The sequence below is a fragment of the Tetrao urogallus genome, assembly GCF_951394365.1.
Source record: "Tetrao urogallus genome assembly, chromosome: 19".
In the NCBI taxonomy this organism is placed as follows: Eukaryota; Metazoa; Chordata; class Aves; order Galliformes; family Phasianidae; genus Tetrao; species Tetrao urogallus.
Genome location: NC_136832.1, coordinates 9,764,133 through 9,784,260, shown reverse-complemented (window position 1 = coordinate 9,784,260; position 20,128 = coordinate 9,764,133). Strand labels below are relative to the sequence as shown.

Sequence of the window (20,128 nt, the reverse complement as noted above, 5' to 3'; positions counted from 1 at the left end):
CTTTCTGTTTGGTTTGGGAGGTGTTAATGATGGCAGAGCATTAACGATGTCCCCACACTGGGCCGGGAGTGGGAGGTTGCTCCCTGAGCCCTGGCGTGCCATCACCCTGCTGCAAGATGCTTCTGAGTGCACCAAAAAGTTTGACATATCTCAGTGTATCTTTGAAGTACTGCAACATGAGAATTTGACATGATACATTATGATAATCCATAGTATAGAGACATTAACACAGGGGTCTTTGACAAAATACATTGTAATGTCTCTGAAGGAGCCATTACAATTTATCTTGTCATTCTGGAGCATGGAGTGGTGGCGATGTTAAGATGGCTCTGCATAAATTCACACATAGACCATTTCCTTTGATTTTTGGAATTTTTTCAAGCCGAATGGCACAGCCCAGTGTGTAGCTTTAACTCCTCTGTCCCACAGGTGCTCCCCATGGGGCTGTGGGAGAAGTGTGGTCTCAGCCCTGCTGTGGGTGGGATGGAGGCAGGGGGACTGACGTGATGAAATGTGGATCTTCTGTGTGCTTTCAACGTGTGTTTTGACTCATGTAGCAGTAAATGCTCATCTTACTTCAGTGCAGACATGAATGGTATTTGTCATAAGCAATGACATTTGTAACTGAATTAACAAATAGAGAAGGGAACGCTCCTGGCAAGCTGGGAAAAAGCTCCATTCCTGGCGGTTTTGTTCCTTCTCTCCTACGTCTGTACTGCTTACAGCCACTGCTCTGACAGTTTCTCTTGCTGAAGCAAATGGTGGGTAGGTCTGAAATTACCCCGATACAAGGGAGCCTGCTTTGGAATCAATGCTAGGCACTTGACTCCTGTGCCAGGGCTCCCCCCGAGCCGCTGTCTTTCCAGTGTAGGTGCCCTTGTTGCCAGGGCCAGACCTGGGAATTCTCTCTGCTTCCTGGGAGCTGGAGTGCCCAGGTTGGGGCCAAGGGGCAGCACGACAGCGAGGTGGGGGCAGAGATGGGCAAGGGGTTCCCCAAAGCGTGCTGTGGCTTTAAGGCCTGTACTGAAAGTCCAGCATCTCATCTTCCCATTATTAAAATTTCAGCAAAATATAAAGTTTTCATTAATCTCCTGCAGCAAATTTAGTACTCTGAACTGGCAGTCGGTTCAGCTTTTAGGACTGCATTAGCTGGGATATTGAACAAAACGTGTCATTCTTCAGTATCTACTTGAAGAAGCTAAGTCAGTTTTCAAATATATTTTTACCGCTTTATCTAATGGCGTTGGAATGATCATTTAGAGCTGAGATGCTTTATTAGCAGCTGGCATAAAATTACTTTGTGCAAAATTATGTATTGCATTATAGTAATGTTTAAATTGGTGTTAATCCAATGTCATAAAACAAAAAAAATCCTTAAAATGTGTTGTATTTTTTCAGTAATTGGAATTTTGGCTTAATGAGATGTTACCTTTTATAAAGCCATACCTGCAGTGGTAACGAGAATACTAATTGACAGTAAGCTTCTGTACGGGGAGCTGAGCTGGGGGCAGAGGCGGTGCCGGCAGCGCAGGGGCCACGTTGTGCCGCACCGCGCTGTGCTGCAGCCAGGAGAACCGTGCAGGGGTGGGCGCCCGCGGCCCTGGCTGACCCGTGCCCAACTGCGCGCGCTGGGGCCAGGCTCAGATGCTGCTTCCCCTCCTGCTGTGCTGGAGAGCCCACGTGGCAGAGCTGAGGGGTCCCGTGCCCCACGAGGAGCTGACGCTGGGACGTTGGGGACATGGCAGTGCTCTGCACTGGGCCGTGAACTTCTGCTGTAACGTCTGCGATGAGCTGGTGGCCAAGTCTGCGGGTGGAGCGTGAGAGGATCCTCCCGCTGCCGTGGGCCCTGAGCGCTTTCTTCTTTCCTGAACGAATTGGCAATCCCTTGGTTTAGATGTCAGTGCAGGTGCCCCCGCGCAGCCACGTGCCGCCGGTTTGCGTGCCGTCCTGTAACCTCTTGTTCATTGCTGTGGGTTGTTTTGCAGGTTCGAGAGGAGAGGAGATCTCAGAGGAGGACCCTCAGATCGACATAGCCACGGTGCAGGACATGCTCAGCAGCCACCACTACAAGTCCTTCAAAGTCAGCATGATCCATAGGCTTCGATTCACCACTGATGTTCAGTTAGGTAAATCAATCCCTACTAAAGTGCTGTGGAAAATTGAATGGTTCAAACCTTTGGCCATATCTAATAGCTAACTGTCCATTTCCGACATTTTTAAGGCATTCATTATCACGTTGGTCGGTTTTATTGTGGAGCACATCGCTTGAAAGTGTTGCTAGCATTTCAGCAGTAAAAAAAAAAAATGTTTTCCATTGAAAATAATTTGGTATTTTTATTATCCACCATCAGCTAGCACATGCTTCTTCTGAAGGAAGGCCATTGCTTAATGATCCCATCTCTTTTCTTTTTTTACTGAAAGATTTTAACCACCGAGTCAACATTTGGAGCAAAGCAAAATACAGCTAGCATCCTCTGAAGGTGTTGTGTTGTCCTTCTTCACTTTCTGAATGCTTTTGAAAACCTGAAGGCCAAGGGATGACAGAATCTTGAATTATCAAAGTCCCATTACTGTTTTAAAATGATTGAATGGCTTTTTAACTTTGTGTTTAAATTGTGGGAATTTGATTAATGATGGACTGGTGGGTGACCTGGGACATTCCTGCAAGTACCGTCCATAAAGAAATGATTCGGCAGTAAAATATTAGATGCTGTGGTGTTTACAAAACACACTTATTCTTGGGAATTCAGTAGAACTGTTAAATTTAAGTGCTAGCATTCTCTGTATTGTTGTCTTTACAGTCTCTTCACTCTTGCATCCTTAAGCACATTATAAACGCATGTCTCTAAAATTTGTACAGGAGAGGCTTTCTTGGAGGTTCTGAGCTGTCTTGTTAAGGAAGGGTTGATAGGCTGGTGCTGGAGCAGGACAGCACTGGTGTGTTCTCTGCTTTTGAGCAAACTGTCGGGGAGTGAGAGTTGGCTTCCAGTGAAGTTTGACCCCCTGTGTCTGGAAGCCGTCTGAAATGAGAGCCCAAAGAGGTCACGACAGATAGCTGCAGATAAATGGGGAAGGGAGAATAGCTGTTAAATGAAACAAGTGGCGTATCTTGTTTTGTAGCAATGGAGCTGATCCTGCCCAGTAGTGTAAGGACCACAGCATTTCCCTTCCATAATAGTCTGTGAACATTTATGCTTTCTGATGACAGCACACTGGCAGTGGAATTTTTGCATTGTGACTATTGTTTGAAAATCCAAGAGGGCTCAGTGAGGTGTTCACAGTCCAGGCAAACAGTGCCAAAGCCTCCAAAAGAAGTCAAAATAATTGTACAGTGCTTTTCTACTGAATGTCTCTGTGATGTTAAAGGAGCACTGCTGATAAAGCAAGCACCGAGGTGCTATTTGCAGTAACGATGCTGAGTGCTAATGTGTTAATCATCTCCGAGTAACAGACTGCTCCATGCAGTCTGAAGTATTAAAAAAAAACTAATTCTCTTTTAATCTCTAATGAGTGGCTGTGGTTATGGAGAAATTCTTCATTGGCTTAGCGATCGGTTAGCAGTCAGTCACTAAGACTTTTCTCAGTAGCATTTTTATGTGTCACTGGTTTTATGGTGCAGCCACAGCAAAGCGACACTTTTCTGGAGATTCTGAAGCCACAGCATCGCTCCTTATTGGCAGCACTGGTGGTTTGATGGCAGCACAGGTCCAACAGCAGCACAGGACGGCCGCCCACTTAGCTGAAAAGTGGTGTGGTGACTGCCTGGAAATGTCTGTGTGGCTTTGGGGAGAGCCCCAGTTCCATCATCTGAATGTGAAAGAATGTATAAGTACGTGCAAATACTCATCTTATTTGAATAGATCCCGTACTGTACCTTATTTCACTTGCATGGGGCAGGTAGCCAAAGTGTGAGCTGTATTTGTGGATTGCTGTCTGCACAGTGGTACTTTTTGAAATGTTTTTAGCTGTCTGAAAAGTGGTCACTGAGTCTGACGCAAGATTTATTGAAAATATGGGGGCCAGCTCGGTCATCTTTACATTCTGCATGGTTCTTCTTGGCAGAAAAAAGAGATGCAAATGGGAAGGGGAGGAATGAGCACCTCGTGATGTGATTTTTGTTAGGGCTGGAAGCGGTAGCCCCGGCAGCTTAAAGCCTACCTTTTAAAGCCACACCTTTGTGTGTCTCAGCTAATGGTGGATTATAATGCACGTGCAGTAGTGCTCCCAACATTTTTAGAAAGGTGCAGTTGTGGTGTGAAGGCATAAGACAAATTTGCTTGTGTACCATGTTAGCAGAACGAAAAGAAGCGCATTGCCATGGGAAGCTGCTGCCAGAAAGCATTCCAGCGGGGTGAGGGCATCGCAGAGCCAGCAAGGGGAGCGAGGGCAGAGCAGTGGTACTGGGGTACTGCAGCTGTGGCATTTCTTGTGCTAAATTGAACGAATTTTAAAATATCCTAGAAGAGGTATTTTTGCTTATTTTCTGAGTATAATAAATTTGTGCTGCGACAGAGACTGTAGAAGCCACATCCATAATAGTGTTTTGATTTTAGGTTTCAACGCGCACAGATTGCAAGAACAATAACACAAAAAAGACAGCATTCTTTGTCAATGTGCTCTTTGGATGTGTGTGAGCTTAAGCCAGTGATGCTGAGATACAGAAATAATGGATGAAGTATACAGCAACAATTTGCAGATAAAAATAATAGAAGTTAAAGTGTATTTTACATGATAAAAAAAAGATGAAAGAGGAGGAAGTCTGTTACATCTGAGACGGTTACAAAATCTGTGCTTGGTGAAGTAGCCTCTGCTGAAAAGATTGATGCAATGGGGAGTGACCTTGGCTTGGAGCAGGAGCTGGTGATGTATGTATGAGCATCTCTCTGCTAAATGGACCCAGATTTGTAGCACTAATATACATGGAAGCCCAGAACCAAACTCAGGATGGCAATAAATCAACAGCCACTTTGGGTGTCATTTCTGGTTTATATTCCACTATTGTTCTATCACTTTAATTCATGTCACTATCATCTGTTCATCTGGAACAGTTTTATATAATTTTCCAGTGGAGTTACCTGACAAATCCTATCAAATTAACAAGGTACGTTAACAATATTGACTGACTGTGGATGCTGAAGTTGCAGGACCATGCTGTGAAATTTTTAAAGGATATTTTTGGGAGTAACTTTTTCTAAAGGGCGGGCAGGGGAGCATCCATTGCACGCAGAGAGTTTTATCTTTTATTCTTAGAACTTGCCTTGACTATTTCTTTATGTCCTCAACTTCACGTATTTTGATTAAGCTACAGGAAATAGCATTTTGAATAATCGATTACTGTGAAATAACAAAACTGATTTTAATGAATGTGTCCAAAATTACATTGCAAAACAAAGTGGGCTCCAGACAGAGCGTCAGCCTGCTCCCATTACGTAGTTCTAACAGTCCTTGTGTTAATTAGACTCTTGATACAGTGCTTAATTGAAATGTGATGTCTTTGATGTGACGTATGCTTAATGACAAAGTGCATTCTTGGATTAATAGAAGTAGGGAGGGAGTTGGTGGCATTGTTACCACCTGTCTCAGCAGCCAGGGGTAAAGTGAAGGTTACCCTGTGTTCAGTGGAAAGGACAGCGGAGAGAAGGCTGCTGCAAGCACACATTGCTTGCTGTGTGTGCTTTCGTTTTAGGTGCATGAAGTACTGATGAAGTACTGACAGAGATGTGCAAATTCTGCGGCAGTCACTGTGCTTTTAGAAACACTGACTTTGTTTTTGAGGGTTGAGACAGTTATGAATGTGGCATCCGATGCTTATTTGGTCACAGCTCTTAGAGGTTTTATAGTCAGCTTCTTTTTTTCTCCTGCTTCAGACAAAGCAAAGGCAATGTATTCAAAAGCATCGTAGCCAAAGCCCTTTAAAAGGAGAAGTTTCTCTCTGCCATTTTTCGTAAGTTGCAAGAGTGAACTAAAGTTCATTTACTCCTCTGCTGCTTCCTTTTTTCCTCCTGTACCATGAGCGTCACCTGGAAGCCATGACTTTTAGACTGAGAAGTTTGCTTCTCAGTGTCAGCAGACACTGAACAATGAGCTCCTGCCCAGCAGCACAGCGCAGCAGTGCCGTGACGACGCCTGCAGTAAATGCCATGAGCACCCCAGCAGGCTGCAGCTCCCCGTTACATCCCACTGCACAAACACCGCTCGCAGGAGACATGCAGAGGGGTAATAGTGCAGGGATGTTCTGCACTCCCTCCCCAGAGGTCTGCAGCAGGATGCTGTGTGTGGAGGCACACCGGTGTGCGGTGGGAACCAGCCCCGGCCATCTGGGCTGGCTGTGTGGGGCCAGGAGCTCCCCGGCTCCCAGTCTGCGCTCACTGCAGCATCATCAGAGCTGGGTGCCACTGTTTGTGGGTGTCTGTTTACCACAAAGAGCACTTCTGCAATACTAAAACACGTGTTGTCCTTGTGTAGAGTATGTTCTATGTGTGCTGCCCAGGAGATGTAATAGTGACATGTGGTGGTGCCTCTCACATATAATAGTGACGACTGAAAATACGTGTCTTCATATACATCCTGCGGTTCATGTAGCTGCTGTTTCCAGAAGAGCTCTGTGTGTGCTGGGAAGAAATTTTCCTGTGATTTTTTTTTCTCATTGGTGTGCTTATTTCCCAGCAAGGCAGGAGAATAAAATACAGATTATCAATGCACTTTGATAATTATTTGCTTTCGGTTTCAAAAGCTGCCATGCTTTCAAAAAGCCCAGAAGGGCGATATACTTTCATCCCATTTAAGATTTATAAAGTGTGTCAAATGGCTGATATGAAATCACTTAAACAGATCACTATTGTGGTTCTCTATTCTTTCTCATCTCAGGTATTTCTGGAGACAAGGTAGAGATAGACCCTGTTACTAATCAGAAGGCCAGCACTAAGTTTTGGATTAAGCAGAAACCCATTTCAATCGATTCTGAACTCCTCTGTGCCTGTGACCTTGTGGAAGAAAAGAGCCCAAGTGAGTAGTCCTTTTTATTTATGTCCTCTCTCTTCTCCCTCTCTCTGTGTGCTAGATGCCCAGAGAATTATTGCTGCCATGTCCTTTCCTTTTATAGGTGTATTTTATTCATTATAGAATGTTTTTAATCTGACTTGATTCTGTTGTAGAGAACATAACGCAAACAGATGCACGTTTTATGAGCCTCCTTTTAATGCTGTTTGTGGCCAGTGGTGTTGTTAAGTTTCCTGCCTGCTGTCTGTAGCCGCTGGCAGCGCCGCACCAAGGAATCGCTGGGTAGGCTGCAGCTCAGGAGTCACATACCCATTTCCACATCTTTGTGATATTTTTGAACTTCTTAACATCTGGAAAGGCTTTGAACAATTCCTCGGACGTGTGAGGATCTCAGTATCATCACAGTCTGAAATTGCTTCCATTGCGGCTGCAGGGTCAGCAGAGCTTTGATTCAGGAAGGCGTTGGCGCGGGCAGCAGCCAGGGGGTCCTGTATGAGGGGACACCGGGCAGAGGGCAGAGCCAGGGAGCTGTGCTTATTGTACCCGTGGAGTAATGAGGGTCTGTATTCCTAAAATTCATTGTAAAAGGCACAAGATAGGCCCTAGGAGAACGGGACAGTGTCTCCTGGTGGCGTCAAAACGTAACTATCCACTGTCAAAAAGTAACTGAGATTCAAAAACATGGCAGGATTTTATTACGCCCGGGCTTGTGCGGGTAGAGATGCTAAATATTAAGTACTTATCTGCAAGGTGACAGAGAGAGAGAATTATGTGATACGTATTTACAGAGGTAATGATCTGTTGAATTCTTTTGGAAGAGTAAATTTATAGCTGCCACAGATTTTATCAGCAATTATTGAACTATATCCTTCTCCCCTTCATTACCCCTTCCTAATTCCATATTCTTGCTCCAGTCACTGTCTCTCTTTCCTGTCTCCCAGCAAGTTTTTATGATCCTTGTGAAGGTGTGAGCCTGGGGAGAGATGTCCCTGCTGACCAGGCAGTCCAAGTGTGTAGCAGTTGTCTTTGTGGAGCTCTGAGATGGCACCCAACGTATCTCTGTAACAGATAGCTGACAGTCTGCAAAGGCTGCGGCAGAGTCTGTGGTGCTTTGAAATACCCAACCACGTAGTGCTCAGCTGCACATCAGACCAGTTTTGTTGCTAAAGGTGTAGTTTGCACTTGTGAACATTAACACCTCAGGGTTTGTAGCCACATTTCATTTCAGATGCAGATACTCGTAGTGATAAAATTGTGCCAGCAAAATAGGGCTGTATCTGAAAATCCAGCCCTGAAAGGCAAGGTTTCCAGCTTAGGCTCCCTTTAGCACCCTCAGCTGAGATCTTCAAGCTGTCCCTGAGCATCTCCAGGACTGTGTCCTTGTGGGATGGGGCTGGGTGGCAGCGCCTGTGCCTCAGCAAATGACACTTGGACCCAAATGGAGCAAACTGAGGGGAAACAAGGGACAGAACTGCAACCTTAACAAAGTGCAGTCCACCTTTGAGTGGAGACCCTGAAATGAGGAACTGTGGTCAGTTTTGAGAGAGTTCTGACAGGTTATGTCAAAGGCAACCTTAAAGATACTGCATTTTTATTTTCGCATTTTCATGTAGCCATCCGTATGATTTTCATGTTTAATAAATGTTCAACATGGTTTCAAAAGGAGAAAATAATTTTCCCCTGAAATCCGCTGACCTCTTCCAGATTCACCAAAGATGTTCTGAAAGCCATTATTTTAGGTCAGCAGAAGAGACTTTTAGTGTGACATGTCAGAATGATGCATTTGGGGGAACTCTTAACAGCAGATCAGTATCTCTTGAATTTTAAATGGAAAAAAGTTATTTTAGTAGCATAAAGGAATGAAACTCACTGTATTTCACAAGTTTTGTCTGTGATTTTTATCAGCAGAGTGATATATGTTTATAGCAGAGTTTACATCAAAAATTATTCCTGGATCTTCCTTGAATGAATTATGGCAAAGAAAGAGAGGCTGAGCGAAGATAAGGTGCTTGAGTTCTGCAGTATATTTTGTTTCCATGTTTTTATCTCCCGTAACACAAACACGCTTTCGTCTTTCTGAGTGCTGTGCACACATAGCAGGGCTGGTGCCATTGCACCACAGGGAGCACAGCGTATGCTTTCTTAAACCACCTCTGCTCCCAGCCGTGAGCAGCTGGGGCCGTGGGGCTGCTGGGCGATGCTGGGATGTGAGCGGCGCGGGGATCTTGGAGCTGTGCTGCTCTGTGTGCTGCTCTGTGTGCTGCTCTGCGTGCTGCTCTGTGTGCTGCTCTGTGTGCTGCTCTGTGTGCTGCTCTGTGTGCTCCTCTGTGTGCTGCTCTGCGTGCTGCTCTGCGTGCTGCTCTGTGTGCTGCTCTGTGTGCTCCTCTGTGTGCTGCTCTGTGTGCTGCTCTGTGTGCTGCTCTGTGTGCTGCTCTGTGTGCTCCTCTGTGTGCTGCTCTGTGTGCTGCTCTGCGTGCTGCTCTGCGTGCTGCTCTGTGTGCTGCTCTGTGTGCTCCTCTGTGTGCTGCTCTGTGTGCTGCTCTGTGTGCTGTTCTGTGTGCTCCTCTGTGTGCTGCTCTGTGTGCTGCTCTGTGTGCTGCTCTGTGTTCTGCGGGCAGTGCTGCTCTGCGTGCTGCTCTGTGTGCTGCTCTGTGTGCTCCTCTGTGTGCTGCTCTGTGTGCTCCTCTGTGTGCTGTTCTGTGTGCTCCTCTGTGTGCTGCTCTGTGTGCTGCTCTGTGTGCTGCTCTGTGTGCTGCTCTGTGTGCTGCTCTGTGTGCTCCTCTGTGTGCTGCTCTGTGTGCTGCTCTGTGTGCTCCTCTGTGTGCTGCTCTGTGTGCTGCTCTGTGTGCTGCTCTGTGTGCTGCTCTGTGTGCTGCTCTGTGTGCTGCTCTGTGTTCTGCGGGCAGTGCTGCTCTGTGTGCTGCTCTGCGTGCTGCTCTGTGTGCTGCTCTGTGTGCTGCTCTGTGTGCTGCTCTGTGTGCTCCTCTGTGTGCTGCTCTGTGTGCTGCTCTGTGTGCTCCTCTGTGTGCTGCTCTGTGTGCTGCTCTGTGTGCTCCTCTGTGTGCTGCTCTGTGTGCTGCTCTGTGTGCTGCTGACAGTGCTGCTCTGTGTGCTGCTGGTAGTGCTGCTGTGTGTTCTGCGGGCAGTGCTGCTCTGTGTGCTGCTCTGTGTGCTGCTCTGTGTGCTGCTCTGTGTGCTCTGTGTGCTCCTCTGTGTGCTGGTCCTTGTGCTGCTCTGCGTGCTGCTCTGCGTGCTGCTCTGCGTGCTGTTCTGTGTGCTGCTGACAGTGCTGCTCTGTGTGCTGCTCTGTGTGCTGCTGGTAGTGTTGCTCTGTGTTCTGCGGGCAGTGCTGCTCTGCGTGCTGCTCTGCGTGCTGCTCTGCGTGCTGCTCTGTGTGCTGGTCCTTGTGCTGCTCTGTGTTCCGCGGGCAGTGCTGCTCTGTGTGCTGCTCTGTGTGCTGCTCTGCGTGCTGCTCTGCGTGCTGCTCTGTGTGCTGCTCTGTGTGCTGGTCCTTGTGCTGCTCTGTGTTCCGCGGGCAGTGCTGCTCTGCGTGCTGCTCTGTGTGCTGCTCTGTGTGCTGCTCTGTGTGCTCTGTGTGCTCCTCTGTGTGCTGGTCCTTGTGCTGCTCTGTGTGCTGCTCTGCGTGCTGCTCTGCGTGCTGCTCTGTGTGCTGCTCTGTGTGCTGCTCTGTGTGCTGCTGGCAGTGCTTCTCTGTGTGCTGCTCTGTGTGCTGCTCTGTGTGCTGCTCTGTGTGCTGCTCTGTGTGCTGTTCTGTGTGCTGCTGGCAGTGCTGCTCTGCGTGCTGCTCTGTGAGCTGCTCTGTGTGCTGCTCTGCGTGCTGCTCTGTGAGCTGCTCTGTGTGCTGCTCTGCGTGCTGCTCTGTGTGCTGCTCTGCGTGCTGCTCTGTGTGCTGCTCTCTGTGCTCACTGAGGGCCGTGCACCGTTTGTTCTGCTGCTGCCAGTAATTAACGCTGCATAGAACTCAGCCAGCTCTTACTTTCGGTGGACTACAGGGGTGTCAGGGTTTTTACTGGTACTGGAAATGTAAAGATAGAAACTATATATAAACGTGGTGCGGATGGTTTGCTTACTTTCAGCTGAAGTTTTATCTGTGATGACAGGTTCGCACAGTCGTGCTTTAGTGCCACTTGTGTGTTAAAGGACCTGACAACCCAGATCCCGTGCTGTGAATGTTTGCAGGCGGGCTGGAAGCCGTTCTGCTAGGAGCAGAGCTTCCCTTTCCTGTAAGTTAACAGAACTCGGAGCTGCGCTCAGTGAAAAGGGAAGATGACAACAGAAAGCTTTGGTATCTAATTTGCCATTATTGTGGGTATCAGAGGCAGGAACGGCTGATGATTTTTGTTTGCCCTCATAGTAGCCCAGGTTAGCATTTGAATTTTTATTTGTAAATTAAATCAGACTCCCTGAATTTAGACAGAGAGAAGAGGTAATGGCCCTGCTGGCTCGGTCAAATGCCATTAGAACCTGGAAACACTGTGTATAAACTGCTTGTTTAAATCAGGTTCAGTCTGATTATCACGAGAGATTCTCAATGTTTTGAATCTCGAAAGGAAGCATCCTATCATTGAGAAATAAGATTTAAACCTTAATAAAGTAGTTGTCATTTTTATAGCTGAAAAGAGCTTTGTATCTCAATTAAGTGTACATAATATAAAGTCTTAAGGAAGCAACATAATACGTTTAATATAATTATATCCTTTTGCAATAGTGTAATTTAAAGGAAATCTGATTCTGTTAATGTCTCTTACATTATTTGGACAAAGGATAAACTTCAGTGTCACTAACCACTGCCTTTGCTACTCAGCACCCTGCGCACAGGGCTGTGACCACTGCATTGCTGGGCCGGGGCGGCGCTCAGGGCAGTGCTAAGGGCCATGCTGGGGGCAGGCCATCCGGTGGCACTGGCACCAACCACTTGGCCAGACGCACCATTTTCAAAATAAATATTTTTTTCTCCATTCTGTGTTTTATGACAGCTGCAGAAATTAGATTTATTTGATAATTTACTTGAAACACTGAACAAACGTTCTCTGTGATCATTTTTCTTCTGTTTTGTATGTTTTTCCTCTTAGGAAAGCAGATACGTCTCAAGCACTTGGTCAAAACAGCCTTAATATGAAGGTAGTCTAAACAAAGGTGTTCTGTAGGTCACGGAGTACATCAGTAACTTCGGTTTGTAATTTAATTGCCTTCTTTGCACCCCGCAGCTTAAGATTTCCTTTAAATTCTTATTCCATTGTTGCGCTGGGGCTTAACAGAGTGTTAACCTGGTAATAGGCACAGGGCCTCCCCATTATATGTCTCGCTATCGAGCGGTTCTGCATGACTAGTTAAAAAAGATGGCAAGAAGATTAATGAAAGCCGCCCGGTACAGAGGGGGCAGGCACCGTCGCAAGACTTCCAGTGAGGAGATATTGGAGCTGAACCAGAGCTTGGCTTTTTCTTTATCCCATGACCTCTGAACCCACCTTACTGTCGAGAGCTGCCAGCAGAGCCGACGTTTTGATTGATGTTGCTACACAAGTCAGTCTTTCCCATTGAATTCCACATCTGCACGAAAATAGCTTTTCTAGCAGTATTCATACTGGCTGTAAGTGATAGCCAAAGTGATGGCTGAAATGCTTTTATGTAGTTTTCATTTAAAGCTAAAGGTATTTGATGTTTTAATTCAGTATCAAGTTCCTCCAGATTATGCATGTTGGTAGTACTAATTTAATGAATTCATTATGGGGTTGTGAAAGGACTAAAAACGCACAGAGCGCGTTGGGGAGGAGCGGGTTCCCGCTGCTCGGGGAGCTCCAATAAAGATGTTGCACGGTTGTTCAAGGCCCTGCCGTGGGGCCAGAGCAAAGAGGCAGCAATTACCCAGGCACTGTGCAAATGGTGCACAAAATACTGCGTGGTAGTTCCTAATATTAATGCTCCTGCTGTGAGTAACGCAGTCTCTGAAATAATAGTGGAAAAATCATACATGATGGAAACCTAATCACAGATTCTGCTCAAAGGGTAAAAAATAGATTCAGCAGAGAAAATATTACCAATACTTCAGGCTCAGAGTGAAAGAAACCTCAAAGTGTGCATCAGAAAGATGTGAGTCCAAATGCGTGCAGACCCGTGGTTTGCAGAGCAGCAAAATGCCTCAGAGGCAAGACAGCAGCGTGCATACGGCACTCGATCTCATTGAACTTCCCACCTCTGTCACAGCTCTGGACTGCACACGGGTCATTGCGGCCATCGGGGGGCTGGCAAAGGTCAGAGATGTTGGAGCCCTGCAGCCTTTGGCCTGGGGAGGCACAGCAGGGCAGGGCCGGATGGGCAGGCAGAGCAGGACAGGCCAGGACGGATGCTCCTGGCCCCACACATGTGGCTGCAGCCCACTGAGTGCACTGCTGCTGAGGAGCCTGCATCAGAGTCCTCTGGAGCACAATCAGCAGCGTGCATTGCCTCATCCTTTTAACAAATATGTTTTGTAGCCCTATTAAAAGGGGTCTTCATCTATTCTGTCAAAGCTATTCTGCTGGGGTTTTTTAGTTTAATTACACTATCCAATTAAAACTCCTTGCTGCATTTTGATTCGCTTCTCCTTGGGCTTGAGTGGATATGACATTTACAAGGCTCGCCTTTCAAGCAGACAATAGCGTGATTGATGAGGTGCAGACGCAATGAAGGAGGCGATTGCCATGTGGAAACACTGCTTAGTGCATTTTGATTTATTTATCATCTTTTTTCCAAAACAAGGTTGCTGGTGAGAGGTTTGGGGCAACCCTGATTTCCCCTCCTGATTTTCAGTGCATTCTTGCAAAAAAAAATCTTTATTCTGCCTTTGGTAAAAATTCAATGAAAAAACAAAAGGCTTTGGAAAAAAAACCCAGATGTGTGAATCGTTACCGTAACTTGACATAGAAGTGGGCTCTTTACGGACATCTGGAAACAAGGCATCCACTAACAGCAACGCTTTGTAGGAAGCCCATAGCAGAACATAAAGACCTGAGCTGTGGGAAGAGTGTTCATGGGGGGGCAGGGCTGCAGCACCCTGCTCTGAACATCGGCGTTGTTTGTTCCCACAGCAGCCGTGTTCTGGAGGAGAACATCAGCTGCAGGCTGCACTCCGTGTTGTTCCCAGCGGCGGTGGTGGGTCGGGGTTTCATCCATAGTGACTGCAGTCACTGTCTGTGGAGGAGACCCCCAGCCCGGCTGAGCATGGCTCCCACCAGGTTGGCCCAGTCCAGGCCTGCCTCCGCTGCTGCCAGCGCTGCACCGTGTCCCAGCAGCCCGCAGTGGCTGAGAGCAGCTGACATCCCTGCAAGGGAGCTGCGAGTTTTCTTGTTCAGCCACGCCAAGACTGGTGTTTTGATGCTCGTGCAACATGTGCGTTGTTTTTGACTTTCCAGGCTCGCAGCATTGTTTTTTGAGGCAGCACTGTGGATTTAAAACAACAGAGTTCCTCCTCAAAGCTTTTAGATGAGATATAGCAGCATTTCATGCAGTGTTTTAACTAAGCTTGGCTTTGTTCAGAAGCACTGCTTGCATGCATTTTGCTTTCATTATTCCTTGCTTACTTATCTGTGCGTTTTAAAGTCCTTGTAAACCCTTCTGAGTCTGCAGGATTTAGGAGCTTGATCCTGTTGTGGTCGCCATTTCTGGGATGGTGAGAATGGTCATCATGTTGAATGATGCCTGTAAGCATTTTGTTCTTCAGAGAGGTCTTTCTCTCACTGTTTATTCCAATAACTCTTAATTGTTGACTTAGGCCTTATGGCCCAAAATGACAGAACAATCATCAAGGTATATTGAAAAATTAACATAAATTTGCATTTCCTCGTGTTTGTTTTCTGTTTTGTTCTATTCACGCATTTTCTTTTCATGCTTCATCTAATTAGTGATTTAACTCAGTGCAGACTGCTTTAAAGATTGGCACTAACAGATAGGGGCTTTTGGTACCCTCTGAATTTGGGGTTGATGGAAGAGGTAGAATACAAATTATTCCTGAATGTTTGGAATACAGATTGCAGCAGAATTTCTCATTGGCCTCGTATTGACACAAAATCAGTGAATCTGGGGGGTGATGTGCAGTTGGGATGAGCACCTCTTCCCTGAACGTTGTCAGGAAAATGGGGTGCAGCCATGAGCAGTGGAGGTGCTGCCCGTCCTGCAGGCTGCGCATCCCAGTGCAGTGACCTGCAGTGCTCCTGCTGCGTGCCTCGCACTGTCTGAAAACCTGAGTTTCTTTCCTTAAATGTTTTAGCAGATGAATATAGTGTAAAATAATCCATATTTTCCAGCCAGTAAAACCTGATTGCAAGGTATTACAATGTCCCTGTTTGGTCCCCTTCTGCCTTCAGCTGCCCAGCACAGGTGACGTGTATAACCTGTCTGTGGTCCTGGTGACAGACAGCTGCTGGAGCTGAATGGCTGTGTTCCAAACAGGCTGAGGGCACACTGCTCGTGCAGGAGTCATTGTGGTGATGTTGCTGGTACAAGATCTGCATTTGTTTTAACTGCCGTCATGTATGGTAGAATCCCGCTGCTGCTGTTTGCTGCCAGATATTCTTGTATGGAAATATAAAAAACCATTGAAGTTCCTATTGATCTCTGAATTGTCAGAGGTGGTGCTCTATTGGAAAGTGGTACATCACACATTTAAGCACTCTTGGAAATGGAAATCAATCTCACAATTCATAAATTCCATCTGGCTGGAACAGTAGCAGAGCAAAGTGCCAGTTATGATTTCAATGAACTAATATTTCATGCTGTAAATAGTGTGATGTGGACATGGGAGCACATAAACATAATAGTGTAATGGAGTTTCTAAAGAAAAGTCTTTTTAGCCTCTTTCCACTACATCACCTGCCACGTGCAGGGCTCGTCCTGCTCCATGCTGGGGCAATGCAGGGCGGTCCAACTCAGGGGCTGCGGCTGAGCAGCTGCTGTCCTGGTCAGGGACACACGGATGTGGGGACACAGGGATGCTGCCCTGGCAGGGGTTGTCTCCAGGCTGCCGGAGGGACTGCAGCAGAGTGAGCTCTGCCTCCTGCCATGGGATGCAGCAGAATTGGTATTGGCATCTGTAGCTCTAATTGTCTTCAAAACAGCTGACTCGATACAATCCTAAAACAAGTGTTGGAAATGAACTTCTGTGTTCTGCCTCTGTCAGCTGCGTAACTGCTTCTGCCAGAAAGGAGGAGTAAATCACTGCTTTAAAGGAAAGATGGAGATCCTGGGAGGGTTCCTTCGTTGGGCATGACGAAAGCTATGGTCTCCCTTAATTTTTGTGTTAATCTCTCACCCTGTGGCTCCGTGCCCCACCCCCCGGTGATGTGTGGCTGAGAAGCAGGCAGTCAGCACGCTGCCCATCATTCCCTCCACCCAGGATGCAGGGGCTGCCCTCAGCATGCCTCAGCAGCACTGCACACCCGGCCTGCATGCAGCACCACGCACCAGCCCTGCAGCTGCTCCGGCACCGCTGCCCATGGCAGCCCCAGCTCTGTCACATTGGAGTCATTGGTCACTGCCACCCTCTGCTGGGGTCTGAGCAGCGGGGAAGCTTGCCAGCAGAGAACCTCACAGATAAAAACTGCAGTCTGTGTTAGTTTTTGATTGTTCTGCTTGCAGGGAGAGGTGCCTGGTTTCCTCGTACCGTTGCTACATTCCTTTGTATTTTACAGTGACATTTTCCTTTGCCTTAGCAACAGAGCAGGTTTGGGTGTTATTCTGGGGAGGGGATTTTATGATAATTCCGGGACTAATTGGTCTTTTATCTTAAATATGGCACTTCTATGTGTGGTGGTTACACTGAATTGCTAGGTGAGCTGTTGCAGCGTGGCGGTGCGAGCGCTGCGGCCGTGGGCTGGCTGTGAGCTAACTGACCGTCTGATAGATCTTTGCTTTTCCTGCAGCAGGGATGTGATGGGAAAATGAACTTTATTGAAAGAGTTCAGCTGCTCCTGTAAGCCACCACTTGCCTTAAATTGAAATGACACGAGAAGCCTGTCAGCGTTTCATTGCTCCCTTCTGTTGTGCTGATGGTATGCTAAGATCACCATCTGTGTTTTGCTTCTGTCAGGCACACAGCTCGGCAGAAAACTTTAGAGAAATATTCTGAACCTTTTTTCTTATCTTTGCAGGTCATGCAATATTTAAACTTACATATCTAAGCAATCACGACTACAAACACCTGTACTTTGAATCAGATGCTGCTACTGTCAATGAAATTGTACTGAAGGTGAGTATTAAAATTTTAACGTGACCCAAAATTCTGAGTGTTGTACCAGTTGTTAGACATGGAAGTCTTCAGGAGGATCTGAAATACGGGCATGGCACAGCACCTGTGGAGCACTTGGGTGCTTTAGCTCCCAGTTTGCTGCCCCACTCCCTGGGCTGGGTTTCAGTCAGGAATTGGCACTGCAGGGACCACAGGGCACACATGGAACACAGGGCTGCGCAGCGTCGGAGCGGCTCGAGCGGAGCAGAGCTGGGCTGGGGCAGTGCTGAGTGCAGCAGGACTGCTCCCCCCCGGGCCAGAATGGCTTGCTTTTCCCACAGCTCATTGATGTACGTATTGATCTACTTCCTGAAACAAATTGGAAGATTAAACTTCATTTTCTGCAATCTATTATCTTACATCAACTCAAAATCAAAAAAACAGTAATTTTAGGAATCCACCCGTTACGTTTGCTTTGCTGTGTGAAGTCCCCAGGACTGCCGAATGGCCGACCTGCTGCAATGCTGGTGTTGGTGGCTGAGCGCCTGCTGCCTTCTCCCTTGGCTCTTAGTCCGGCAGGCTCCTCTGCTCCCACTTCATCTGCGGAGTCTCCGGAGCACTTGGCAGAGCCAGACTGCTCACACAAGAAAGCTGAAAAGAGTTTTGCTCTGAGTAACGAGAATATTCAGGGGAGAAACATTACCAAACAGTGCTTTTTTTCTTACCTTGCAAATTGTTTATACAAAATACTTCTAGGTTTTTGTGTAAGTTACCAGTTTATTTTCAATTCCATCAGCATTAAGAAATATAGAGAAATCAGACTTTTCAAATTAGGCTTTTTACATGATCAAGTGCAAGACACCGAGGCTTTATTGACCATGAAAACTCCCTATATTTCTACGCCTTAAGCTGTAATATGCAATGAAAGTGAAACACTCTACAGTGCATAAAATCGTGCAAGTTTTAAGCCACAGCATATTAACCAGCTAATGGCGGACCAAAGGGCATTTTTATCTTTTTGATTCTTGCATTAACCTTCCATTAAAATTATCTATGTGATTATCACAAAGCACTGGAGATAATAAATTTAGGGAATAGCAGGCTTGTTAAATATCATTTAAAAATGCTTTCATCAAGTAAAATATGCCAAAACACAGGGAAACTCTGAGATTAGCTGAGTATGCAAACATCATAATGGAGGTATTATTTTTATTAAAGCTGATAAAATCTTTTATTGAAGCCCATTACCACTCCAGAGCAGCACAGCGGCCGCAGGACATGCTGTGTTGGGGGACGGAGCTGCCCAGGCGCGAGGACGGGGGCAGAGCCGGGGGTGGCCCACATGCAGGGCCGCTCCTGCTGTGGTTTTGCCCTTTTCCTGTCGCCCTGCTGGAGGTGCAAGGGCCCGTGCCCTCCCAGGGCTGCATGCCAAAGCTCCACTGCAGTGAAATCCTTCCGTGTCTTGCAGGTTAACTATATTCTGGAATCACGAGCAAGTACAGCCAGAGCGGAATATTTTGCTCAGAAACAAAGAAAACTGAACAGGAGAACAAGCTTTAGCTTCCAGAAGGAGAAGAAATCGGGACAGCAGTAGCACCGGGCCTCGAACAGAGCCTGACCGCCGTGTTCGGGGCGGGGGCTGCTGGTGGCCGGGGCAGAGCGGCGGAGCTCCAGCTGCTGACGGCAGGAGCGGCCGGGGAGGACATCGGCGCGACCCCGTGTCTGGTGGCTGCACGATGATCCCTCCTTGGCGAGAGGAGGTCTCCCCTGTGACACAAATAAAGAGCCATATCAGCCGGAAAGAAGACTGTTACGCTTCAGGTTCCTTTGATTAGAAATAAGAGAATGACGTAGACTGGCATCATTTAATTACTGTATTATGTACAATCACAAGAAGAGATGTGATTACATATTATTTCACAGCCTGGTTAAAATAAATTATATACATCTGTAATACACCCACGTACACACAGGTATTGCTTGTGACATGATCAAATTTCTAAAAACAAAATGTAGGACAAATGTATCCATTTTTACTATTAATAAACAGATGTAATCTTTTTCAAGGTCCATCTGATGCACGGTTCTTTTGGGGGGAGGCTGCAGTCCCAGATGGTTGCGCTTCTGTTGCTGACGTGCAGGAGGCAACTGTGAGCCAGGAGCAGCAGCCATGGCAGAGCGACTGGTGGGGGAGCGCTGAGGCAGTTCAGGTCTCTTTTGCTTCGTTCTTTTCAAAACAGGTTTGTGTAACTGCTCCTCAGCTTTGCATCCCCTCTGTGGAAGGCACTTCCTGCAGCCAGCACCAAGGCAGCATCTGCAGCCTGAGGAGAGCGCGGCACAGCGCTGAGGCCACGGCTGGCACCCGGTGCTGGGTGTGCCCCTGCTCCTTACTGTTCTGTAGGAATAAAAACAGAGACCTGCTCTGTACTGGGACTTGTGACTGTGCTGGCCTTGTCTGTCTTCAACATATCAGGGAACACGTGAATGGGATTTCAGGAGCCAGAGCTGCATTTTGGTTCCACTCACCAGAGGTGTCTTTCACAAATCTCTCCAAGCTGCCGATGCTGGAGCCCTGTGCTGCAGCCGTGGGTTTGTACCATGCTGCACCCACAGCCCTGCGAGCTGCTCAGAGCCCAGCCGGCAGCGCGGGCTGTGTGCGAATGTGGGGCTGCGTGGAGCTACGTGGGCTGCGTGCCCTCCCTGCCGTGCTGCAGCACCACCTCCAGCAGTGTGCGTCCTACCTTACTTTTGTACAAAAAATGCTCTGAGCCTTAATGTGCAGGGTGTGGATAGCGGGAAGGCAGCAGGGCTCTGTGTCAGCTGTCTGTTACATTTAAGTTCTCTGTTGTAAAAGATTCAGTTTTGGAAGCACATGAGTGCCGCCCCCCGGGGCCGCGCGGTCTCTGT

The 20,128-nt window shown here is 47.2% G+C and overlaps 1 protein-coding gene across 3 annotated transcripts in view; it reads left to right on the top strand.

Annotated features, from left to right (window-relative positions):
* Positions 1-18,815, top strand: part of MAPKAP1 (MAPK associated protein 1) — a gene marked incomplete at both ends in the record, with an annotated part of 76,328 nt that extends 57,513 nt beyond the window's left edge. For 2 of the 3 annotated variants that reach the window (XM_079544573.1, XM_079544572.1), the window contains 4 exons: positions 1,986-2,126; positions 6,868-7,005; positions 17,145-17,242; positions 18,690-18,815. In XM_079544573.1, coding sequence (XP_079400699.1) covers positions 1,986-2,126; positions 6,868-7,005; positions 17,145-17,242; positions 18,690-18,815 — 503 coding nt within the window. The remainder of the gene's footprint in view (positions 1-1,985; positions 2,127-6,867; positions 7,006-17,144; positions 17,243-18,689) is intronic. The other variant, XM_079544574.1, reaches the window with a different exon arrangement.
* Between the last annotated feature and the right edge of the window lie 1,313 nt (positions 18,816-20,128).